Raw genomic sequence first — 10,484 nt, 5'->3', positions numbered from 1 at the left:
AAAGACTTTCGTTCGCAGCGTGCAAAATCCCGAAAACGTCCCCGTGCGTGACAAGACGTGGTGCATTTAAACAGCTGTGGCCCCCCGACGGCGCACTAGTGACTCCAGTATCCAAAACGTCACTTCAAACTCACGTTATTAAAGTAAATAATAAACGATCGCACTTCACTACACAGGGCTTCTCTATCGGCACACACAGCCCTGGATGAGCCCGTGCCTGTGCGCGCGCTTGTGCTGCCCGTCCTCTCCTCGTGCGAGCCTTTGGAAACATCGTTTCATTTGCCTCCGGACCCCCGAGGCAGCTGACGTCATGCACGAGCAGGAGTTGCAGGAGAAGGAGAAGCTAAGTGGGCGAAGTAAGTTGGGCTCTCCTCCCACCCTCCTCCTCCTCCTGCCTCTTCCTCCTCAAATACTTCTCATACGTATTACTAAAGCTTTAATCTGACGGCACATATCACAAAGTCACCAACGCTTGGGTTTGGGAGACCTTTCTTAGCTATTGTGTTTGTTTTTTTTTACTTTTGGTTCCAGTGGTTGATGGAGGTGTGATAGGAGCGTGTTTACTGGGTGATACCGGCATCTGCAGCAACTTTGCGCCGACGCTGCGAGTCCGGGGACCTGCCACGGTGTCCCTTCGGTGGGACAGTGTCCGTTTCAACACTCAAGACCGGTCAACTTGTGTAAAAGCTGGACCCTAGTTGTACTGTAGCAGAGTGGACCAGGGCTGAGCTACAGACATTACACACTCAAGTGGAGTCCCTCTTCCGTCGGAAAACTTATTTGTCTGTATATTCTATTTCAATTAGAGCAAAAATATTTTTTAAAATCCTCGTTTAGCGTGTCGGTTTCACATCTCAAGATGAGCAAACCTGCCGGTTCAACAAGTGGTTGTTTGGATATATTAAATGTCAAATCCAGTAAGTAGTATTTATTCTCTCTATATTATCTCCACAGACTTTACAAGTAATCTAAGACATAATTTTCGTCTCTAAGACATAATTTTCCAAGTTTAGAAGGTTTGTATAAATACCCAAGGGGGACATTTTACAGAATATTATTTGCAAAAGTGCGAGAGATGCACGCGCACGCGGAACGGCCCACGAAGCTGAGCATAGAGACTCATACTGAAGATTCTTTATTATAGCGAATACAAAAAAGACATTACAAGGCAGACAAAATTCGTTTGTGGTTTGATGTGTTCTGTACATCCTTTGATAAATAATTTGCTTGTCTATTTATAGAATTAATATAATTTTTGTACAATGTAAAAATCAACGCAACGCTGGCAGAATGATCTAAGTGACTATACTCAGACACTCCGTTGGCTATATGTCAGGTTGTGTGTTTGGGGTTATCCGACTGAAATGATCTTGACGGAAGCCTTTTCTGCCATATTTTCTCAGCTATTAGGATGCGTGTGCTGAGTAATATGTGGTGATATAATCCTACAGAAGTTAGACTGAGCAACACCGGTATCTGCTCATGTCATCTTTAAAAGGCTTTAAAAGCATTCTAACTGCAACATTAGTTTTTATTCAGTAAGACTGGATAAGACCTTGATTAGGCCTCCGTGTGGACTCCGGGTATTCGTGTGACCCTGTATATTAATTTCAAGGGAATGAGAACACGCGAGCTTTGGTATTTAAACGTAATCGACGCCGTTTTAGAAAATGTTTCACGAACAAACAATTAACTAAGCGACTAAGTCTCTTCATAAACGAGCCCAATGCGACTGTTTTCATCGATTATGCTATAGTATCAATATAGGTCTTCCTGTAATGCTGACACACAAATATATGTAAACACACACAAAATATACCTAAACACACAAACAAATATACATAAACACGCTGCTCATAAATTACTGCTCATTCATTTAATAAAAATTAGTATTAATTGTATATTATAATTTTGTGTAATTCGGTCCTGATGAATGCTGAATATACCAATAATAAAATATTGAAGAAAAAGTTTTCAAATACAATGATTTCATAATTTGAACACTATATTTCAATACAACTATAGGACTGAAACTTAAAAGACTGTAAGATTTCTACAAATTATGTTCGTCAGATACTCTGAAATAATCCAATTTAGTCTTTCTGTTACGGCCTAAGGATGTCTTGTACATTTTCTTAGCTTTTGCCAAAAATGTTAATACAACATATTCCATTTGGTATTCTTGTACCATTTCTGATGCTCATTATAAACTGTTCCTTACGTTTTATCGTTATTTTAAAAAATGTATTAAAATTACAGACAGTTTGGGTGGTCTTTGGGTTCTTAGTTCCACACATAATTCCGCCTGAACTATTGGAGCAGGCTCCGGGCCTGCAGCTGATTACAGTAATGAAATGTGCCGTGTGTCTTCAAGCAATTAGGACGCACAATGCAGCATGATGGGACAGTCTGGGGGAGCTAAAGACGTCCCCGCACGGCTAAACAAATCCGCCTTCTCCCAATTTCTGCGTTTCTTCTGTCACTGACATAGTATAATTTCACACTTTTGTTCAAGTGCGTAACATGAGACTGCAATTAGGTCTGATGTGGTCGGTATCAGAGCAAAACAGAAACGTGACAGTATTTCCTTAGTAGTTCAAATGTAGCCGAGATCAGCTTGCGCATTTTAACTACTCATTAAATTATTTTATATCACATCTAAATCTAAATAAAACGTCTGTGTAACCTAATAGGCATGCAAACAAATTGGATAACGTTTTATTTCTTATTCTAAAAAAGAGAAACAAACAAAAACAGTAAATTAAACATTTTAATTAATTGTGGAACTGGAGCGAATATGTCGACATATTTCCTGTGAAATACATATGATTGTTGTACATGCTTTTTGACATAACAAATTTAGGTCTGGATTTTCCTTTGCATTACCTTTACCTGCGGTTTAGTCTTTATGTATATATTTAAATTTAAGTCTAGTCTTTATGTATATATTTATATTTAAGTCTAGTCTATACGTAAATATTTAAACATTACAACATTACATTATTAAAACGTACTGAAACGTCAAAATTGCAAAACTTTTACAAGTCACTTATAGAAAAAAACTTAATGCAATGCAAATAACCTGCCAAAGTAATTTTGAAGGAGCTAAAACGTGCACAGACCACAGGGCGTGATTTCTGCTCAGGACAACCTAGCACGGAGTGATTGCGTGGCTCCAGGGTCGTTATATCCGAATTCCCATGCTACTGTTTTTGACGGGTCACTGGAAAATTAATGAGCAGGTGGACATATGTCAGTAATTACATAGCCGTTCCTCTAAACGACTCTCCATATACATGCAAATACACCAGCCATTAACGGATTGAAATACAGGGAGAGAAAAAAAAGTTTTATACACACACAAGAAAAATCAGAATTTTCATTTACTCCAGCCTGATTTGCATACACTTCATTTGAGTCGCGGGGGCGCGCGGGTGTTTTATTCTCGCTCCCGTGTCACTCCCTAATCCGCGGCCTATAGATGGCAGCTGGCGCGCGGCATTGTGAGGCCGGGCTGGCAGCTTGTCGAGATGGGTCCAGTCAGACGGGTCTGAATGGCTGGAATCATTAAGTTAACACTTTCCCTAATGTCGCCATTGTCCGCGCCTACCCAACATTGTTTTACGGAACACTCGGGTCCGCTTCCCACCAAACGGGCCTGAGCGCGTACGGACTCCCACAAACGGGCCCGTTAACACAACCTTCAACCGACTCTGCTGTGGGAGTTCACGTTTTGTTAGGCCACATGTGGGAAAGTCTTTTTACATGAGCAGAGTATTGTCACAACCCAGTTATGAACCCTGTAGTCATCTATACCACTAAGACGCCAGCTGATAAAATACAAAATACAGATTGCAAGGTTTTATAATATTTTATATTCAGGCACCGATATCTCTATATCACGTAGCCTATTCAGACAGTAGGCTGCATGTCTCATTGTATTTTACGTATTGACACATTTTCAAGCAGGCACATCTGTACATAAACGTAAATAAATGTTTATGTATTTTGTTTGAAAGGTCGAATTCTGGACATACCGTGTAAAGTGTGTGGGGACCGGAGCTCTGGGAAACACTACGGCGTGTACGCTTGTGACGGATGTTCGGGCTTCTTCAAACGGAGCATAAGGAGAAACCGAACGTACGTTTGCAAATCTGGTACGCAGGTGAGTCAGTGTTTCTCATCAACCCAGCCTGAAACGTGTGGAGGTATTAGCTGGTGTGGAGGTATTAGTTAATTGGGCTCAACGGTGTGGAGGTATCAGCTAATTGGGCTCAACAGTGTGAGCACCAGTCAGTGTAAGGACTAGATTACGTCTCCGCTGATTTTCATAATTGAAAGATTATCCTGGAAGTGAACCTCCCGTGTCTTTGAGAGCCCTCTGGCCCGTCTGGTGTAACAGGTGTAATCCAATCTAACGCACCGGCATGACTGCGTGGACGTGGAGAGCGGTAGGCGGGAGTGACACTATTGGCCAAACGGCACGGGAGCGAGTCAATGGCCGTCATTACTGGGGGCTATTCCCCCCCCCCGTACCTGTGGAGTGGAGTGCCCCCCCCACCCTAGGAAGATCTCTCTCTCTCTCTCTCTCCCTCCTACCCTGTGCGAAAAAGATAATCTTTTTCTTTTCTTTCTTTCTTTCTCAGGGCGGTTGTCCGGTGGACAAAACTCACAGAAACCAGTGCCGTGCCTGTCGCTTGAAGAAGTGTTTGGAAGTCAATATGAACAAAGACGGTAAACATTTGCTTTTTTGCTGTGTGCTGAATTAACAATAACCACAGCAAGTGATTTTGTAACAAAAACCTATAATTTACAATTTTTTTAGTAATTTAATAATTTCACTAATTCAAACTATGTCTTAAACCACCGAAATACAATCAATTTGAGGTTCTGTGTTAAATGTTCTTGGTTACAATTTCATGGCGCATTTATACCCACAGCCGTTCAGCACGAGAGAGGCCCGAGAACGTCAACCATCAGGAAGCAGGTGGCGTTATACTTCCGGGGTCACAAGGAGGTCAACGGCTCCTCCACTCACTTCCCCACCACCCCCATCCCCGGGCCGCCGTTCTTCACCACAGTCACTCAGCTGGAGACGCACAATCTGGAAATAAACACTGTTACGAGCACACCCGAACGACAGGCGGTCATAGGGGTCGCACAACCCACTCCTAAGGTAAGCTAGGACCCAATATTAATATTATACTTCACTGACGGTTTAGGTGTGTGTGTGTGCTATGTTTTTGTTAAATGTTATTTATACTCTCTTTCCTCTAAGTATCCTCATGAAGTCAGTGGCACGCCCATGTACCTGTATGAAGTGGCAACAGAGTCTGTGTGTGAGTCAGCTGCACGTCTCCTCTTCATGAGTATCAAATGGGCCAAGAGTGTTCCTGCCTTCTCTACGCTCCCCCTACCTGACCAGGTAGACGCAGGTCCCCACTCACACTCCCACGGCTCATATTAAACATGCGTGTTGAGTAACAGATGTCACAGAGCTTTGGCAAGGTGCAGGCAGTGATGCTTTGGGTCACCTGTCTGGCCTGCACCTTCAACACCACTGTCTGGTTACTATAGCGACAGAGAGAGAGAGAGAGAGAGAGAGAGAGAGAGAGAGAGAGAGAGAGAGAGAAGGAGTAAAAATGGAAAATTGTAAAAGTGTGGACACACCTTTATTTATTTTTATTATTTTAAACTGGGAAGACTCCAAACCAATTACGGTCTAATAAACAAATACTGACTTAGATCGTTTGAATCCTGAAGACATTCTCACACATGCTGAACACTGGTACAACCAAAGTTCTGAAATTAAACTGTTTGCTGTGGGTGCATTTTCAATTGTGCGTTAATTGATATATAACACCCTTCCCAAATTATATTTGCCTTATAGACAATTTTAAGCATAATCCATTAGAATAAAATGTCTTTTTATTTTATTTTTTAAGAACATGTATTTAGTCAGGTGTGTCCAAACCTTTGACTGGAAGTGTATATTTGTGTGTGTATATTTATGGGTGCGTGCGTGTGTGTGTTTTCATGTATTTTCTAGAGTCAGCCCAAACCTAGACACAGTGTAATGAACATTGTAATCCGTTTTGCAGCTGATCCTCTTAGAGGAGGCGTGGAGGGAGCTGTTTGTTCTGGGCATTGCTCAGTGGGCCATCCCAGTGGACTCCAACACCCTGCTCGCTGTCTCAGGTTGGCTGTGCTATATGTCCTCCATAACTACTATGGACATGAAAGTTATATTTGATAAAAATGTAAAAATAATAATAAATTAAAGTATCAGCATGGAAATTAGTGAAATAAGGCAACAACATTAGAGCATACAGCTGTAGCCTGATGTCTTTAAGCACTCAATAGATTTTATATACAGGCTGTTTCTGTGCACACAGGGATGAACACAGAAAACACAGAGTCCCAGAGGCTGAGCAAGATCATCTCGGAGATCCAGGCTCTACAGGAGGTGGTGACACGCTTTCGTCAGCTGCGACTGGACGCAACAGAATTTGCGTGTCTGAAGTGCATCGTCACCTTTAAAGCAGGTCAGCTGGCAGTCATCATAACTCTCAAACGTGAGACCTGATTTTCAGCTTCGGAAAGCTGCACCGGATTTTAATCCATTCAGAACGTTTTTAAGGTCATGACGCGTGCTACATTTCAGCAGTAGTGTTTTACCTGTTTACAACCAAACCAATAAATAAGCAACTGGGTTGTTGTGCAGTGCCATCGCACACTGGATCAGAACTACGGAGCTTCCGAAACGCGAGTGCCATCGCTGCCCTGCAGGATGAAGCACAACTCACACTCAACAGTTATATCCACACCAGGTACTGCACCCTAAATACTCAATGACTAGTTCATGCACCCTAAACACTTAATGACCAGTTAATGCACCCTTAAACACTTAATGACTAGTTCATACACCCTAAACACTTAATGACCAGTTAATGCACCCTTAAACACTTAATGACTAGTTCATACACCCTAAACACTTAATTACCACTTCATACACCCTAAACACGTAATGACTAGTTCATACACCTTAAACACTTAATGACCACTTCATACACCCTAAACACGTAATGACTAGTTCATACACCCTAAACACGTAATGACTAGTTCATACACCTTAAACACTTAATGACCACTTCATACACCCTAAACACGTAATAACTAGTTCATACACCCTAAACACTTAATGACCACTTCATACACCCTAAACACTTATTGACTAGTTCATACACCCTAAACACTTAATTACCACTTCATACACCCTAAACACTTAATGACCAGTTCATGCACCCTAAACACTTAATGACCAGTTCATGCACCCTAAACACGTAATGACCAGTTCATGCACCCTAAACACTTAATGACCACTTCATACACCCTAAACACTTAATGACTAGGTCATACACCCTAAACACTTAATGACTTCATACACCCTAAACACTTAATGACTTCATACACCCTAAACACTTAATGACTAGTTCATGCACCCTAAACACTTAATGACCACTTCATACACCCTAAACACTTAATGACCACTTCATACACCCTAAACACTTAATGACTAGGTCATACACCCTAAACACTTAATGACCACTTCATACACCCTATACACTCAATGACTAGTTGATGCACCCTAAACACTTCATAATTATTTCATACACCCTAAACATTTAATGACCAGTTAATGCACCTGTAAACACTTAATGACCACTTCATGCACCCTAAACACTTCATAACTATTTAATACACCCTAAACACTTAATGACCAGTTCATGCACCCTAAACACTTAATAACTAGTTCATACACCCTAAACACTTAATGACTTCATACACCCTAAACACTTAATGACTAGTTCATGCACCCTAAACACTTAATGACCACTTCATACACCCTAAACACTTAATGACCACTTCATACACCCTAAACACTTAATGACTAGGTCATACACCCTAAACACTTAATGACCACTTCATACACCCTATACACTCAATGACTAGTTGATGCACCCTAAACACTTCATAATTATTTCATACACCCTAAACATTTAATGACCAGTTAATGCACCTGTAAACACTTAATGACCACTTCATGCACCCTAAACACTTCATAACTATTTAATACACCCTAAACACTTAATGACCAGTTCATGCACCCTAAACACTTAATAACTAGTTCATACACCCTAAACACTTAATGACCAGTTCATGCACCCTAAACACTTATTGATCACTTCATACACCCTAAACACCTATTGACTAGTGCATGCACCCTAAACACTTATTGACTAGTTCATACACCCTAAACACTTAAGCTCAAAAGCTAAATCCACACCAGGTACAACGCCCTAAACACTTAATGACTAGGTCATACACCCTAAATACTTATGTTCAGTAGTAATATCTAAAACAGGTACTACGCCCATAACACGGCCCTAAATACATCATCACCAGGTATTAAATCCCTAAACACTTCATCACTTATACCCCTAGCACACTCCTAAACCCTCAATCACTTATACCCCTAGAACACTCCTAAACCTTTAATCACTTATACCCCTAGCACACTCCTAAACCCTTAATCACTTATACCCCTAGCACACTCCTAAACCCTTAATCAATTATACCCCTAGAACACTCCTAAACCCTTAATCACTTATACCCCTAGCACACTCCTAAACCCTTAATCACTTATACCCCTAGCACACTCCTAAACCCTTAATCACTTATACCCCTAGCATATTACTAAACACTTCATCAAGTACTACACTCCTAAACATTTAATTTTACATCCCTAAAAACAATTCTAAACAACTATTTCATCACTAATACCGGTAGATAGAAACCAACACATTATTTACTAGGTTTATAGATTAATTCATATAACATATTTTTAATTAAATAAAATAGATGAGTTCATTAATTGGACGTAGCTGTGTTAAAAAGTGAACATTTGTGAGAAGGTGCAGGCGTAAGTGAATCAGTCCGTTGCTACTGAGACGAGTGGAGCGTGTGTGGAGGTGATGGTCCCGTTTGGTTGCAGGTACCCGACTCAGCCCTGCCGCTTCGGGAAGCTTCTGCTACTGCTGCCGGCGCTGCGCTCCGTGGGTCCGTCCACCATCGAGGAAGTGTTCTTCAAAAAGACCATCGGAAACGTGCCCATCACACGACTGCTCTCTGATATGTACAAATCTAGCGACATATGAACTTGTGCGATACGCGAGGACTTCAGAACATGACTGCCCCAGGCCAAGTCAAAACTATATCTTATGTTCGGATTATCGTCATTTGACACGAGGGTTAACGTTTAAAATGTCTGCAGTGGGTCCGGAAAGAGTTTTAAAAGTGATTCTACAGTGTTCATACAGCAGCGATACTTGGAAATCATACTGGAGTGTCGAGATATATGGAGGAAGTGAGGATTGCGAGATCTAGACACATTCTGGTTACTGTTTAGCGAAACTGTTAAATTGTGATGATCAAAACTGTTCATTTTAACTAATTTACATCTAATCTATTTAAGTCTACTGAACTTGCACGATTTTTCACAACTGAGACAAAAGAGACCTCTTTGTAGTTGTTCTAGATTTTTTGAGTGGATTAACAGTTGTTGAAAGCTGTGTACAATCACTTAATGATTGCTCACTGACAATACTTTATATATTCTAAAAGACTCTAAAACCAATGAGCTTTCCAACCAATGTTTATTTCAATATCAACTTTGCTTTTCGTCTGCAACTATCCGTGAAAGCAACCGCGGAAACCAAAATAAAAAAGAACTGAAAAGACAGAGAGAGAGAGACAGAGAGAGGGAAGAAGAGCGAGAGAGAGAAGGAGAGAGGGAAGGGGAGAGAGAGATAAGAAGAGAGGAAGGAAGAGAGGGAGGGAGAGAAGGAGAGAGAGGAGAGAGGGAGGGAGAGAAGGAGAGGGAGGGAGAGAGAAGGAGAGAGGGAGGAAGAGAGGGAGTGAGAGGGGAGAGGGAGGGAGAGAAGGAGAGAGAGAGGGAGGGAGAGAAGGAGAGAGAGAGAGAGAGAGAGAGAGAGAGAGAGAGAGGGAGGGAGGGAGAGAGGGAGCTCAGAGACCCGTGAGGTGGCGGTGTGTGGTAGCAGGTCGCTGTCCCTTTTTCATAGTGCTGAAAACCAAAGGCTCCTGCGTCAGAACTGATTAGCGCGTACAGTAGAGTACATGTGTGCGACGCTCTTCGAAGCTGTCACACATTTGGGGGACAGTAAGACCGCGCTACCCGCTTCTCTTCACCACCCTGCGTACATGTTTCTTTTCTTGGCACATGATAATTTGGACAGGGACGTTTCTTTTGCCCACTGCAGGTGGGGACAGTTCTATGAACTACTTCCGCTGCAGGAACTTTTTAAAAAACGATCTGCGTGTTTGTTTGCGGTGTGGTACATACCAACGCCACGTTCAACGCTCACTCTGAATACTTACTAACATGTTCAGACACTTCTTCAGCA

General features: G+C 41.7%; 1 protein-coding gene across 1 annotated transcript; it reads left to right on the top strand.

The window, feature by feature from the left end:
* Positions 1-467: 467 nt before the first annotated feature.
* nr2e1 (nuclear receptor subfamily 2, group E, member 1) lies at positions 468-9,885 on the top strand. The gene is made up of 9 exons (XM_076988069.1): positions 468-917; positions 4,020-4,165; positions 4,647-4,734; positions 4,941-5,176; positions 5,279-5,425; positions 6,102-6,198; positions 6,396-6,545; positions 6,725-6,830; positions 9,056-9,885. The coding sequence occupies exons 1-9, from the start codon at positions 860-862 to the stop codon at positions 9,216-9,218; spliced, it is 1,191 nt and encodes a 396-aa protein (XP_076844184.1). The 5' UTR covers positions 468-859; the 3' UTR covers positions 9,219-9,885.
* Positions 9,886-10,484: the final 599 nt, after the last annotated feature.

The sequence above is a fragment of the Brachyhypopomus gauderio genome, unplaced genomic scaffold (genome assembly GCF_052324685.1).
Source record: "Brachyhypopomus gauderio isolate BG-103 unplaced genomic scaffold, BGAUD_0.2 sc60, whole genome shotgun sequence".
NCBI classification, from domain to species: Eukaryota; Metazoa; Chordata; class Actinopteri; order Gymnotiformes; family Hypopomidae; genus Brachyhypopomus; species Brachyhypopomus gauderio.
The sequence above is the reverse complement of the archived record's forward strand: the minus strand, read 5'-3'. Positions and strand labels throughout refer to the sequence as shown.

Excerpts from the sequence above, each read along its gene's own strand:
- nr2e1 (XM_076988069.1), top strand. The coding sequence starts at position 860 with ATGAGCAAACCTGCCGGTTCAACAAGTGGTTGTTTGGATATATTAAAT. Across the intron at positions 5,177-5,278 it reads TCGCACAACCCACTCCTAAG|TATCCTCATGAAGTCAGTGG; the intron begins GTAAGCTAGGAC and ends CTTTCCTCTAAG. Across the intron at positions 5,426-6,101 it reads CGCTCCCCCTACCTGACCAG|CTGATCCTCTTAGAGGAGGC; the intron begins GTAGACGCAGGT and ends TCCGTTTTGCAG.